At 41.9% G+C, this 15,841-nt stretch overlaps 1 protein-coding gene across 2 annotated transcripts in view; it reads left to right on the forward strand.

Moving 5' to 3' along the window:
- The window catches only part of LOC106092683 (uncharacterized), a 169,890-nt gene extending 157,808 nt beyond the window's left edge, over positions 1 to 12,082 (forward strand). For both annotated transcript variants that reach the window (XM_059368718.1, XM_059368720.1), the window contains 3 exons: positions 11,310 to 11,374; positions 11,498 to 11,818; positions 11,877 to 12,082. In XM_059368718.1, the coding sequence (XP_059224701.1) occupies positions 11,321 to 11,374; positions 11,498 to 11,818; positions 11,877 to 12,023 (522 nt within the window). In that variant the 5' untranslated portion in view covers positions 11,310 to 11,320 and the 3' untranslated portion in view covers positions 12,024 to 12,082. The remainder of the gene's footprint in view (positions 1 to 11,309; positions 11,375 to 11,497; positions 11,819 to 11,876) is intronic.
- Positions 12,083 to 15,841: the final 3,759 nt, after the last annotated feature.

Here is a 15,841-nt window from a genome sequence, read left to right on the forward strand (position 1 = left end):
AGAACGGAATTTGCGAAACCAATTTTGACACTGTCTTCCTTTTAAGGCTTTATCACCATACACATCTCGTAACTTTTTAGCAACCTGCTCCGCGTTTTTTCCTTTACGGAAATAATAATGTAAAATATGACGAAAATGCTCCTTTGTGGGCTCCATATTAAAATTTACGCCAAACAAACAAATGTAAACAAAATTTCGCTCACTTTTTTCTAAAGCAAGCTTAAAATAACAGCTGATAACTGACAGAAGAAAGAATGCAATTACAGAGTCACAAGCCGTTGAAAAAATTTGTCAACGCCGACTATATTACTACTATATTACCGACAATTACTTTTTGGGCAACCCAATAGTTATCCCGTGTCGGCCGGGACGGATCTAATACCAGTATCCTTATTTGGAATTTCCCACCCCCAGATTGACTGTTGGACAATGCAATCAGCCATTAGCATAATGCAGATTGGCATATGGGTTTTCTAGGCAGCAATACTTTGTTCAGTACTATCATGACAGATGGGTGATGTGTTCTAAAGAGTCGCCATCCCAGAAACGCATTAGCCACAGGTGTAATTATTAATTTACTCATTAGAGGGCCTATGAACTTACCAAAGTTCGCGTTCAGATATTGGAAGTAGATTTTTACCTACCACCGGAGAATGGAGATATATTAGGTCGTTTATTGATATCCTTTTTAGCCTAATGCAGTATATTGAATGCTTTAAGCTTCAGTACTCAGTAAAAAAGTTCTATGGATCTAGCTTGGCATTGAATACGAGTAGTAGGATTTTTGGAACATCGTCCATCAGACCTCAACACCATGCAATATTAAAGGTCTTGCATATGCAGTATATAACCAATACATGGCATGCGGTTTAAGTTTCCTCCAATATTCTGCCAAGGGCCCGCTTTCAGGTGAATAGGGCAAGAGTTGACTAGTTCGCTGTTTCAAACTTTTTGATTTGCAACTCCACCAGGTATATCCTAACATTGTTTACAATGAGCAGAAAAATACCCAATTTTTTTTTATGTGAAACAATCATCTCAATTCAGATTTCATGCTTCCGTTTCGCTTATGTTGAGTTAGAAAATAGACATATCTGAGTCAGATAAGCATATAGGCCCATGGTTATGTATGGTACTGATATCTTAATTGTTCCAATTATTTTCGAATTATAAAACAATATGTAATATGTTTATGAGTTGTTTTTTCATGATACATCACTCAAATCACTGCCATTTGGTATCTAATTTGTATTCACAAAGTCAATTGATACACTGTAATAGAATGATATATCCGCACCTTGTGAAGGTTTTGACAATTTTATATCTTTGCCAAGAGGTTTGTGGAAATGAGTTTATTTTCGAAAGTTGACGAGATTTCGTATCTCTGAACTATAATTAGGTGAAATCTCGCATCATTGTCGATTGGGTTAATTGCACTTCAAGGGACCCCACATTTGCGAAATTCGTCTTGTGCCGAGCAGGGTTCCTAAAGAAGGATGTCCAAGAGTTCTCTTTCCACGTCAGAATTTTTCAGCCCGCCCATGCGTGCATGTTGCGGGTGGAGGCTTCCTACACTATGGGTAGAAAATCGATAGTCCTCTTCAATGCCACTTGTGATGCCTGTGAATTGATGAGAAATCGAAAACGTTTTCCTGCGGTCCGAAAGGCCTTCGACCTTATTGCTAAGAACACCAATTTGAATCACACATGTCCGTATAATGTAAGTACATGAACAATAGTAGGAAAGTTTGTACAAACCTTCTTTTCCTTTGTAGCACGATATTATAGGAACAAATCTTGCATTGGATCTGCGGAAGATTCCTTTTCCCACACCGCAAGGAAAATACTACATCAAGTCTACGTTTATTCCCAATGGTAAAGTGTCACAAACGGTTATAGTCGAAGGTGGTGGAAGAATTGTTTAAAAAAGCCCCAAAACTGTTGGATTTGCTTAGCTAAAAATACAGTAAGGCCTATATTTTTTGTGATGTTGTATTTCTATTGAGGTTGTCATCATGATCGTATTATTGTTATTGTTTTTTAATGATTCAAATAAAATTTGTATCATGATTAATTAAACTATAGTCGTTTACCTACATTCAATGCTAGTCATTGTAAACAAGTAAAAGTGTGCTAAGATCGGCCGGGCCGAATTTTTGGGAACCCACCATCATGGATTCTGCTAAAAATGTATACAAAACAAGTAAAAGCGTGCTAAGTTCGGCCGGGCCGAATCTTATATACCCTCCACCATGGATCGCATTTGTCGAGTTCTTTTCCCGGCATCTCTTCTTAGGCAAAAAGATATAAGAAAAGGGTTGCTCTGCTATTAAAACGATATCAAAATATGGTCCGGTTCGGACCACAATTAAATTATATGTTGAAGACCTGTGTAAAATTTCAGCCAATTCGTATAAGAATTGCGCCCATTGGGGCTCACGAAGTAAAATAGAGAGAACGATTTATATGAGATCTGTATCGGGCTATAGACCGATTCAGACCATAATAAACACGTTTGTTGATGGTCATGAGAGGATCCATCGTACAAAATTTCAGGCATATCGGATAATAATTGCGACCTCTAGGGGTCAAGAAGTCAAGATCCCAGATCGGTTTATATGGCAGCTATATCAGGTTATGAAACGATTTGAATCTTATTTGACACAGTTGTTGAAAGTAAAAATAAAATACGTCACGCAAAATTTCAGCCAAATCGGATAGGAATTGCGCCCTCTAGAAGCTCAAGAAGTCAAATCCCCAGATCTGTTTATATGACAGCTATATCAGGTTATGGACCGATTTCAACCATACTTGGCAAAGTTGTTGGATATCATAACGAAATACTTCGTGCAAAAATTCATTCAAATCGGATAAGAATTGTGCCCTCTAGAGGCTCAAGAAGTCAAGACCCAAGATCGGTTTATATGGCAGCTATATCAGGTTATGGACCGATTTAAACCATACTTGGCACAGTTGTTGGGTATCATAACAAAACACGTCGTGCGAAATTCCATTCCAATCGGATAAGAATTGCGCCCTCTAGAGGGTCAAGAAGTCAAAACCCAAGATCGGTTTATATGGCAGCTATATCAGGTTATGGACCGATTTGAACCATACTTGGCACTGTTGTTGGATATAATAACAAAACACGTCGTGCAAAATTTCATTCTGATCGGATAAGAATTGCGCACGCTAGAGGCTGAAGAAGTCAAGACCCAAGATCGGTTTATATGGCAGCTATATCAGGTTATGGACCGATTTGAACTATACTTAGCACAGTTGTTGGATGTCATAAAAAAACACGTCGTGCAAAATTTCATCCCAATCGGATAAGAATTGCGCACTCTAGAGGCTCAAGAAGTCAAGACCCCTGATCGGTTTATATGGCAGCTATATCAAAACATGGACCGATATGGCCCATTTACAATACCAACCGACCTACACTAATAAGAAGTATTTGTGCAAAATTTCAAGCGGCTAGCTTTACTCCTTCGGAAGTTAGCGTGCTTTCGACAGACAGACGGACGGACGGACGGACGGACGGACGGACGGACGGACGGACAGACGGACGGACATGGCTAGATCGTCATAAAATGTCACGACGATCAAGAATATATATACTTTATGGGGTCTCAGACGAATATTTCGAGTAGTTACAAACAGAATAACGAAATTAGTATACCCCCCATCTTATGGTGGAGGGTATAATAATTTTAGTTGAAGCGCTAATTTTAATCAGCATACCAAACTTCAAACCAGCAAACTTAAAGCTTCTAGAAATCGAAAAAGGATAATCGAGAGATCGGTTTATATGGCAGTTGCATCAGATTAAAGACCGATTTGGACCGTACTTGGCGCAGTTGTTGAAGGTCGTAAGTGAGCCAAATCGGACAAAAATTGTGAATTCCAGGGGATCCAGACATGAAATGGAGTGATTGGTTTATATGGGTTGGCTTGGTTTGGATTGCCCAAAAAGTAATTGCGGATTTTTCATATAGTCGGCGTTGACAAATTTTTTCAACGGCTTGTGACTCTGTGATTGCATTCTTTCTTCTGTCAGTTATCAGCTGTTTCTTTAAGCTTGCTTTAGAAAAAAGGTCCCCCAAATTTTGTTTACATTTGTTTGTTTGGCGTCAATTTTAATATGGAGCCCACGAAGGAGCATTTTCGTCATATTTTACTTTATTATTTCCGTAAAGGAAAAAACGCGGAGCAGGTTGCTAAAAAGTTACGAGATGTGTATGGTGATAAAGCCTTAAAAGGAAGACAGTGTCAAAATTGGTTTCGCAAATTCCGTTCTGGAGATTTTTCACTTAAAGATGAGCCACGTTCAGGTTGGCCAAATGAAGTTGCTGATGACCAAATCAAAGCATTAATCGAATTGGATCGTCATGTAACTGAGCGTGAGATAGGAGAGAAGTTAAATATACCAAAATCAACCGTTCATTATCACATAAAAAGTCTTGGACTTGTGAAAAAGCTTGATATTTGGGTACCACATGTATTGAAAGAAATTCATTTAACAAACCGAATCAACGCTTGTGATATGCACCTTAAACGCAATGAATTCGATCCGTTTTTAAAACGAATCATAACTGGAGATGAAAAGTGGATTGTTTACAACAACGTTAGTCGAAAACGATCATGGTCCAAGTATGGTGAACCAGCTCAAACCACTTCAAAGGCTGATATCCACCAAAAGAAGGTTATGCTGTCTGTTTGGTGGGATTGGAAGGGTGTGTGGTATATTTTGAGCTGCTTCTAAGGAACCAAACGATTAATTCGGATGTTTACTGTCAACAATTGGACAAATTGAATACAGCCATCAAGGAGAAGCGCGCAGAATTGGTCAATCGTAAAGGTGTCATATTCCACCAGGACAACGCTAGACCGCACACATCTTTTGTCACTCACCAAAAACTGAGTGAGCTTGGCTGGGAACTTTTGATGCATCCACCATCTAGCCCTGACCTTGCACCATCAGACTACCATTTATTTGGATCTTTGCAGAACTCCTTAAATGGTAAAACTTTTGGCAATGATGAGGCTGTAAAATCGCACTTGGTTCAGTTTTTTGCAGATAAAGGCCAGAAGTTCTATGAGCGTGGAATACTAAATTTGCCAGGAAGATGGCAAACGGTTATCGAACAAAATGGCAATTATATATTTGATTAAAGTTCATTCTAAGTTTTATTAAAAATACATTTACCTTCTTTTAAAAAATCCGCAATTACTTTTTGGGCAACCCATGTTATCAGGTTATAGGCCGATTTCAACCGTACTTGGCACAATTATTGGACAGAACACTACATGCAACATTTCAGCCAAATCGGATAAAAATTGCGGGTTGTAAGAACTCAAGAAGTCATATCGGCAGATCGGTTTATATGGGAGCTATATCCAAATCTGTACCGATATGGCCCATTTGCAAAACCCAATGACCTACATCAATAGTAGGTTAGGTTGAAAAGAGCGTGCAGATATTAATACGCCCCATGCCACTATGGGCGTACACCCAAGCCAGTAATCGGCTTGTTGTGCGCTCAAGAAAGTAACCTCAAACAAGAATTTCACCAGCGTGCATTAAAAGACGTATCAATGCCAAATTTCAGCTCAATATCTCAACTTTTGAAGCCTGCAGAGTGATTACAACAGACGGACGGACAGACAGACGGACAGACACATGGACATCGTTATATATATTGGGTTTCCCAAAAAGTAATTGCGGATTTTTTAAAAGAAAGTAAATGCATTTTTAATAAAACTTAGAATGAACTTTAATCAAATATACTTTTTTTACACTTTTTTTCTAAAGCAAGCTAAAAGTAACAGCTGATAACTGACAGAAGAAAGAATGCAATTACAGAGTCACAAGCTGTGAAAAAATTTGTCAACGCCGACTATATGAAAAATCCGCAATTACTTTTTGGGCAACCCAAATCCTTAATTGTTTTCAACACCGCTCCCCTAAGTTGGTTCATGTCTGGTATTGTGCCTCCACCTAAGTGACGATATCTGTTAGATGCGAAAGCCGGGCAATGACAAAGGAAATGCTCCAACGTCTCATCATCTTCCCCGCATGCCCTACACATGCTATCACTTGCCGCACCGACTTTACATAAGTGAACTCGTAGTCCTATGTGTCCTGTTATGATACCAATGGTGACACTGACCTCCTTATTGCTTCCCTTCAGTAGTAGCCTCGTCTTCTCACGATTTGGATCCCCCCATAGAATTTTCACCGTCCTACCGAACGTTTCGCTGTTCCACAATGTTGCATGCGCATTCTTCGCCCAATCCCTTAACTCGGACTGCGTCGACCCGAAGGGCTTCGGATTAACCAAGTTTATTGAGGGCAGTCCTCTGGCCTTCACCGCCAAATCGTCTGCCTTTTCATTTCCTCTTACTTCGTTATGGCCCGGTAACCAAACGATGCGGATTTTGCCATCCTCAGAGAAAGCGTCAATCTCCTTCTTACGCTGCAAGACTGTTCGTGACCTTACCGTCCTGGTTGTTATTGCCCTTATGGCAATTTTACTGTCGGCAAAGATGTTCGCACTCGAGGTCCTCGCGTTAGCACCACACCACTTCACGCATTCCGTGATCGCCCGGATCTCCGCCTGCAGGACCGTATAGTCGGGTGTAGCAGAGCGGGCCGGGCTCAGCTAGTCTTATATATAAAATTCAATTTGTGTTTGTTTGTTCCGTATAGACTCAAAAACGGCTAAAGCGATTACCTTGTATTTTTTTCAGATTGTGTAGGTTGGTCTGGAAGGAAACATAGGCTATATAAATTTTGATATCGGGAGGGGGTGGACCCTCCCCCTTACCCCAAAAGTACTACGCAAAAATAAAAGTGGACCGATCGGAACAATATGGGATTCAAATGAAAGGTATTCAAGAGTAGAGTACGAATTTCATAATAAAAGTTGGGTTCAAATACCTGGGGGGCCGCCCCAGCACCAAAACCCCTTAAAATAGGTTTATTTGACGATCATGACAATATGGGACTTAAATGAAAGGTATTCGGGAGTAGATTACGAATATGGTCAGAAAGTAGGAATAGGCTTTATAATTTATTGATAACGGAAGGGGGAGTACCCTCCACCGTTACCCCAAAAACACCACCCAAAATCAAAAGTGGGCCGACAAGGACAACATGGTTGTCAAATGGGTCGCCCCAGCCCCAAAACTTCCCCAAAACAGAAATATTGGACGTTCATTTCAATATGAGAGTACAAAACGAATTTGATATCCGATTTTGCCATCCTCAGAGAAGGCGTTAATCTCCTTCTGGTCCTGGTTGTTATTGCCCTTATGGCAATTTTACTGTCGGCAAAGATGTTCACACTCGACGTCCTCTCGTTAGCACCACACCACTTCACGCATTCCTTGATTGCTCGAATATCCGCCTGCAGGATCGTATTATGTTGAGGTAGTCTAAAACAGATCTAAGACCCTGAGTTCTCAATGTAAACCCCCAGGCCCACTCTGTTCTCTAGCTTTGATCCATCCGTATAACCTGATGTTCCAGATGGCAATACTAGAGTTGTCTTGAGCCTATACCAGTCTCAATTTTTTTCCGATTTGGATGAAAATTTGCACATAGTGTTTTGTTGTGTCTTTCAACAATTGTACCAAGTGCTGTTTAAATCGGTCTATAACCTGGTAAAGCTCCCATATAAACCGATCTCCCGATTTGACTTTTTGAGCTCTTACATGCCGCATTATTTGTCGTATTCCGCTGGAATTTTGCACATGGTGTTATGTTATGACTTCCAACAACTGTGGCCGCAAGTAGGGGCCTAATCGGTCTTTAACCTGGTAGAGCTCCCTAGTAAGGGTTCCTAGAAACTTTAATTTTGTTGGTTTGGCAAAAGTTTGGTATGTAGAGTAAAATTATGCCCTTCAAATAAATTTATTTAGCAGTATCCATGGTGATGGGTTTCCAAGATTCGGCCGGGTCGAACTTTGCACGCTTTTACTTATTTTTATTTTTTAATTTAAATAGCTTTTTTTTATTTCAACATCATATTTATTTCCTATATTCTTTTCTTTTTCATTTCAGGTAAGCTTGTTTGTGTTGCTGGAAAAAATGTTGCTTTCACCATGGTATGTCTATGTTATGTACACATCGCCTTATTTATAAAGGGTGGTTTTCTAGGCTTAGTATTCGCCTAGAATACTACGCCTACGGTCAACCACCCACCATACTCGAACCTCAGAAAGACAACAGCTTCGCGGAAAACGTAAACACGAAGCTTGGCAACTGATTGGTGAAAAAGAGCTCCAATCGGTAGCGAACCTGTTGACAGAATTCACTTTGAGTAGTTATGGGAAAAACTGTCGCCGGACCACCTACCCGGGTAGGATATCACAGAATGTTTGGTGGAAGGAGAACTCAACAGATTTGGAGAATGCTTTATAACAAGGCGAATAAATACAAGATCGAGGTTAAATCGTCCAAAAGAGCCTTATGGATCTCTTGTTGCAAGTCAACTGGAGGTGTGTGAAAGTCCTACAAAGTCCGCAGGGTGCTCTCTAAGGAGCCCCTCGAAGCCCCTAAGAAGCATTTTAAGATATGGCCTAACCTGGGCGGAGTTTAGCTCTGAGATGCTCGAGCTACTGCCTGCTGCGGAAGTGCTTAACAGTCAGTAGCTGCGTACTTGGACGTATGTGGTGGGTTAGGTTAGGTTAGGTTTAAGTGGCAGTCTGCCATCAGACTCACTTAGACGTTTTCGTCCATTGTGATACCACAGAAGAAGGAAAATGCCTTCTAGTTTCTACCGTTGAACCATCCAGATCGCTTTAAAAAGCCCAGTAACTTGTTCACATCCGCCTAATCAGACAGGTTCTCAAAAAAATGAGAACCTAAAGGGGGACTCCTTCTAACTGCTAGTGCGGGACACACACACACAGCAGATGTTCTATAGTCTCTTCTTCCTCGATGTCCCTACAGCTTCTGCAAAAGTCGTTGCTGGCAACCTTCATTCTGTCAGCATGTTTTCCGATTAGACAGTGACCTGTCATGACGGACACAATGACTGAGACGTCTCTTCTAGCCTATGACAGCAAAGCAATAGACCTCTTCAAGTCTAGATGAGGCCACATAGTTTTGGAATCCTCACAGCCCCCTCTTTGTGACCATCTATCATTCGTTGCCCTTCGGGTCTGGTCCTGAAAACTTTGCTTACATGTCGCTAGAGGCATACCCACAGATTCCAGTATCCCTGGAATGTGTATGGTAGTTCCTAATCTTGTAAAGTCATCCGCTTTATAATCCCTGGGATATCTCTGTGGCCCGGCACCCAGAGCAGGTGAATTTTGAACTATTCAGCCATCTCGTTGAGAGATCTGCTACGGTCGAGGGTGGTTTTTGTGTTCAGAAATATGTTCTCCAGGGATTTAATGGCTGCCTGGCTGGAGGCCACCGTGGCGCCGAGGTTAGCATGTCCGCCTATGACGCTGAACGCCTGGTTTCAAATCCTAGCGAGACCATCGGAAGAAATTTTCAGCGGTGGGTTTCCCCTCCTAATGCTGGTGGCAACATTTGTGAGGTACTATGCCATGTAAAACTTCTCTCCAAAAAGGTGTCGCACTGCGGCACGCCGTTCGGACTCGGCTATAAAAAGGAGACTTCTTATCATTGAGCTTAAACTTGAATCGGACTGCACTCATTGATATGTGAGAAGTTTCCTTAGTGGATTCTTCATGGGCAAAATTTGCAATTTGCAATGCTCTTCGGGAGATCTGATTCTTTTTCCAGCTTCCGCATAAGTGCTTGCAATGTCAGTTCTCTTCCAGCATCCTGCACTTTCGTCTGATTACGCTGTCGGTACATACTCCTCTGTCTCCTACGCCGGATCGCTTTCTCGGTCTGCTTGTGAGCTTAGCAAAGCCATTGCTCATTTCTGCTGTCATCCCGATGCCCTCATCTCTCGATTCGGCTGCTATGACAGTTTCATTGACTCAGTCGCTGTCTGAATTCGAGTCAGAAACACCACCATTACTTTAAGGGTGGGGACGAACTGTGCATTCCTCTGGTTTATCCTTCTCTTCCTCATTAATTAGTCTGACGACTAGTTGTGCGCTTGAAGCATTACTCTTGACGACAGGTGCCAAGGCACCCACACCTATAGGTGGGGAGGACAACAAGCTACGGTCTGATGCTACCACCGCAGATGTTGAGTCTTTGGAGTCCATTTCTAGCCTACTCCAAAAGGCTTTAAATTTTTTTTCCGTAATAGGTAGTACCTATTCCGAGATACGGATATATTGGGCTGCCCAAAAAGTAATTGCGGATTTTTTCAAAGAAAGTAAATGCATTTTTAATAAAACTTTGAATGATCTTCGATCAAATATACATTTTTTACACTTTTTTTCTAAAGCAAGCTAAAAGTAACAGCTGATAACTGACAGAAGAAAGAATGCAATTACAGAGTCACAAGCTGTGAAAAAATTTGTCAACGCTGACTATATGAAAAATCCGCAATTACTTTTTGGGCAACCCAATATATTTATTTTTTCATTGAGGAGCGAAATAAAACCACGTCCGCTTCACCCAACGGATACAAAGTTTTAAACGGCCGTAGGGACTACAATTTTCAATCGATCTGCACAAAATGTGTCATGGATTGGTTTGTTACTGATTTTAACATATCTACAAGATTTCATCAAAATCGGTTTAGATTTTGCACTTAAATCACTACAGTAGCTAGTAGCTGGATATAACGCTCCGTATCTTGAATATGTCAAGTTATTAGTGGACCTGGAAATGATGGATCTTCATCATCTACACATTCGAGGTATGGTTATAAATGCTCATGCGGAATCCCAATCCCAAGAATCGGAAATGTGAAGCGCCCCTTAAGATGTTGAAATCGTTCCACCCTAATGTACACATTGTACATAAATGACCACAATAGCTAGTAGCTGAAAAAACGCTCCGTATCTTGAATACGTCAAGTTATTAGTGGACCTGGAAATGATGGATCTTCATCATCTACACATTCGAGGTATTGTTGTAAATGCTCATACTGGATCCCAATCCCAAGAATCAGTAATGCGAAGCGCCCCCTAAGATATTAAAGCCGTCCCACCCTAATGTATACATTGTTAGTTGTTTTATTTTGTATGTTTTTTCCATACTATCTTCATTACTGCTGCTGCTCTATCCGAAACAGTTGATAGTTTTGTGTATCATAATTTTCTGATAATCATTTCGATTTGCACTAATTTTGGCAAATCATTGTTTTCACTCTTTAAAGCCTATATAGAAATTGTATATATTTTTAGCAATTGTTTTTCAGATTCAGTCAAAATGATGTGTGTCAAGGTTTTAAAGTGTTTAATAGTTTCTTTGATCTTTCAAGAGGTATGTATATTTCGTTCAAGAATTTCTTCTTCTTTCAAATAGTCTTTGCCATTGAGGATAACCGATAATTGAAAATTTTAGTGAACATTTTAAATTGTTTTTGGCAAAATAAATCTAAATTAGGTTAGTTGCGGAGCTCAAATACATTGGATTAATTGTTCTACCAGTGATCCCTCGCATTTCAAATTCGCCACTTGTAATTTGAGAAACTTCAAGAAGTCTGATGCGCAATTCTCATGCTACGTTCAAGTATTGGAGCCCATAAGGGATTGCATGGTGAGGTTGGAGACGCTGTATTTGGTGGGCAGAAAGCCCATTGTTTTACTCAATGCCTCCTGTGATGCGTGTGAGCTATTGAAAAATCGTAAACGATTTGTAGCAGTCAGTAGAATGTTCGACATAATCGCTGATAAAACCAATTTGAATCACACTTGCCCCTATGCGGTAAGTTATGCTAGCCAGAGCTCTTGGTATTTATGTTCTGACACATCATTATTTGCAGCACAACATATTTGCCAATAACCTTACGCTGGATCTACATAAATTTCCATTTCCTATGCCTCGTGGAAAATACTACATGAAGGTATCCTTCTTTGTTAATAGAGACACGAATAAGGTTTATGTGGAAGGTGCTGCAACCATTTTCTAAGAAAAACGCTAACTTGGATTTTATTTGGGCAAATAAAGCTTTAAAAATATGAATTTTAATTATACAGGGTTATTTGTGAAATGTCAGAACTATAAATTCCAGTATTGAAATATAAGTAGGCTGCTTAGGTCCTAACTATCAAACGGAGCACTTTACTTACTCTACTTTAATTGGCTATGACAGAATATGTGTTCCACTAGCCGAACGTAAAATAGCGTTCCAAGCGCCTCGATCTTCTGCGCTCATTCTAAAATCTCTGGCACCAAGTTTCGAGGTGACTCCTACCACTCGATCTTTCCATCGGGCTTTTGGGGCTTCCCGATTTGCGTGTCCACCGTGTTTGCCTTCAAAAGACTTCTTTGCTGGAGCTTCTTCATCCATTCTGACAAGATGACCTAGCCAACGCAGCCATTGTATTTTGAGGCGTGTTACAATGCTATCGTCGTCATACAGCTCGTGGTTCATACGTCGCCTATTTTCTCCATTAACGCCATATATGGTTCATATATTTTACGAAGAATCTTTCTCTCAAATACTCCACTGCCATCCGATTTGGCAGAAATTTTGTACAACGGCTTTTCTCATGACCCTCAACATACGTGTCTAATATGGTCTGAATCGATCAATAGCTTGATACAGCTCCCATATAAACCTATCTCCCGGTTTTGCTTCTTGAGCCCCTTCAAGACGCAATTCTTATCCGAATGAACTGAAATATTACACAATGACTTCTACAATGTTCAGCATTCATTTATGGTCCAAATCGGACTATAACTTGATATAGCTCCAATAGCATAACAATACTTATTCAATATTCTTTGTTTGCCTAGAAAGAGATAACGCGCATAGAACTCGACAAATGCGATCAATGGTGGAGTGTATATGAGATTCGGCCCGGCCGAATTTAGCACGCTCTTACATGTTGTTCTGCAGTCGGTCACAGCTACTTGGGCCACATTTTGACAAGGAGGCAAACATTGTATACCATCATCAGAGATTGATCCTGTGGTATCCTCTTCGCCGTTATCGTTGTACCAGATTTGTGTCAGTTATCAGAGTTCCTTCTTTGTCTGTGCAGTAGGATGTGCCTTCAGCAAAGCCAAAGGTTTTATTCTTAAATTCTTTGGTAAATTCTTATTAAATTCTTTGGTATTATTTTCGGACTTCATTCTGACTCCTGTACTTCTCTATTCGCTTACACTCACGTGTTTTCATTTCCTTTTACTTTCTGTAAAAGGAAATGGTTTCTCCCGTGTAATATTAAACTTAAAATTTTTCTATCCCCTTAAAAACCTCAATAAATTCTATTATGTCTTAAGTGTTTAACAGAAAAAAAAAAAAATATATGTTGGTAATTGTTATACTTGCGGGGGTGAAGCGATGAAGTAAGTGCGTGAACTAATGTGTGTGGAACCCACATCGGCAAGGGCTGTCACCTCAGTGTACGTGTTCGTCTTTTTTCGTCATGGGAGAGGCATATCCCGGAGTGCCTTCACCGCAAGCTTCTGGTCCGTGCTGGGATTGAAAATAACCCCGCACCCTGGTTCTGTTCGGTTTGCTAGAAACGTCTCCATCATCGGTCGGTGTCGGTGAGGTGTAACCGGTGCATGGAGTGGGTACATTTCCGATCTTGCTCTGGCCTCACTTCATATAGTTATACTGGTTATACCGCAAGGTGCTGTGCGATTATAGCCAGCAATGGGTCACAAGCGTCGTCGTTGTCGCTTCCGCGTCCGCGTCCTCATCGTCGGACTATGTGACCTCTCCTGTACGGCAATATACGCAACGGCAGCATCCCAGCCCAAATATTGCCAGGCCAGTGCCGGGAAGTGTATCGATTTTGCAGCTAAACTGCAACGGACTCCGTGGCAAGATCGATGAGATTGTGGATTTCATGAGTCGGAAAAATATATTAGTCGAAGCGATCCAGGAGGCAAAGCGATCCAGGAGGCACCTGCAGTTGTCACTGATACAATGTGCTACATAAGGATCGCTCAAGGAATGGAGGTAGGGGATTGGCTTTCGTGATACACCATGCCGTGCAATATAGATCCATCTCGCCTACGCCTGGCGCTGGTGACCCCTACATGGAGTGCATGGGGATAGCAGTCAGGTCCGGTACTGCCGAGATGGAGCTATACAACGTTTACATACCGCCGTTTGGTAGCTGTGTCCCAATTGATGGCCAAGAGCTTCCAACACCGACATAAGTGGGCTACTATCTGGCCATAATCGCCTGGTTCTAGGGGACTTTCATGCGCATCACACTTCATGGCATTCTTCCCTAGGTTTGAAAGCTCCACGTTTTGCACGGTGAATGAGGATGCCCCCACTAGGATTACGAGGAGGTGCAGCAGCTCACCAGACATTTCCATTGCATCCCTTGATGTCCTGAGTGACGTATCCTGGCAAGCCGTCATCTCTTTGGGGTCAGACCACATCCCCATAATTCTCACCATTGACCGACCACCCGATCTCATAACCTCTGAGCGCCGGACATTTACCAATCATTAGAAGGCCGATTGGGCTGGCTACAGAGAGAATACCAATCGCAGCTTCAGTGAACTGGCACCCCCCTCGGATTTGCCAGTTGCCGAGAAGAAATTCCGAGATATCGTTAACGCAGCAGCCACTCGATTTATACCAGCCGGTCGAATACTCGGCGCAGAAAGTGATACTCGCAGACGAACGTGAGGGGATTCGTTGTACGGATACCACATTTCAGCGAGCTGAATCTGGAAATAAACAGTGTAGTCAATGAAAATAGGCGGAATTTGGAGCTGGAACATTTGTACCTTAGGCACCGGTTTAGGCAAGCTGGGGTCTACTGTTAAGTCACTCTCGAACCCCGGTAGACGCGATGACAGGACCTCAGTCACTCTTGGCGACGTAACCGTGACTGATCCGAAGAGAAGCGCCAGTTTGTTCAACCTTCAATTAATTGAGCATCCCGAGAGTGACAACGCTAGGAGGAGAGCCATTCGCCGTATTCGTGGTCACCAAGCCGATGGACAGCCATCACAATTTACCGTGGGCGAAGTTACGAATGTCATCAGTGGAGCCAAATCACCTAAGCCGTTGGACCCCGATGGAATCTCTACATTGATGTTGAAGAATCTGGATTCTCCTGGAGTTGAGTACCTTACTACTGTCCTCAACCTGTATTTGAACACTCTTATAGTTCCCGATGTCTGGAAAATGGCCAGAGTGATTCCGCTACTGAAGCCTGGAACGGACCCGAGTTCGGGGGAGTCATACAGACCGATCGCCTTTCTCTCACCATTGGCAAAGACGCCTGAGGCATTACAACAGCTTTGCATGCCATCAGCACACACATTAGCCGTGGCTTCAATCAGCCCAGGCCATGTGATAGGACGGTCCACGTGGCATTGGACCTGCTGAAGGCATTCGACACGGTCAGCCATGCCAAATTATTTGAGGACATCACCAACACGTCCCTTCAGCCATGCCAGAAACGATGGTTCGCGAATTATCAGTGTGGTCGCCAGTCATTTGTGGAATTAGGGATAAGAAGTTGAAGCACCGTAGATTGAAACATAGAGTTCCCCACGGTGGGGTGGTATCTCCGGCACTATTCAACCTCTACCTATCCTCCATTCCACCCTCTCCAGACGGCATAGAGATCGTATCATATGCGGACGATTGTACGATCATGGCATCAGGCCCCCCACTCATTGTTGACATCTGCGATAGGTTGAACGTTTACCCCAACGAACTTGCCTCATATTTCGCTGCAAGAAATCTGAAGATATCTGCCACCAAATCTTCAGCCAGCGTTTACCCCAACGAACTTGCCT

The sequence above is a fragment of the Stomoxys calcitrans genome, chromosome 5 (genome assembly GCF_963082655.1).
Source record: "Stomoxys calcitrans chromosome 5, idStoCalc2.1, whole genome shotgun sequence".
NCBI classification, from domain to species: domain Eukaryota; kingdom Metazoa; phylum Arthropoda; class Insecta; order Diptera; family Muscidae; genus Stomoxys; species Stomoxys calcitrans.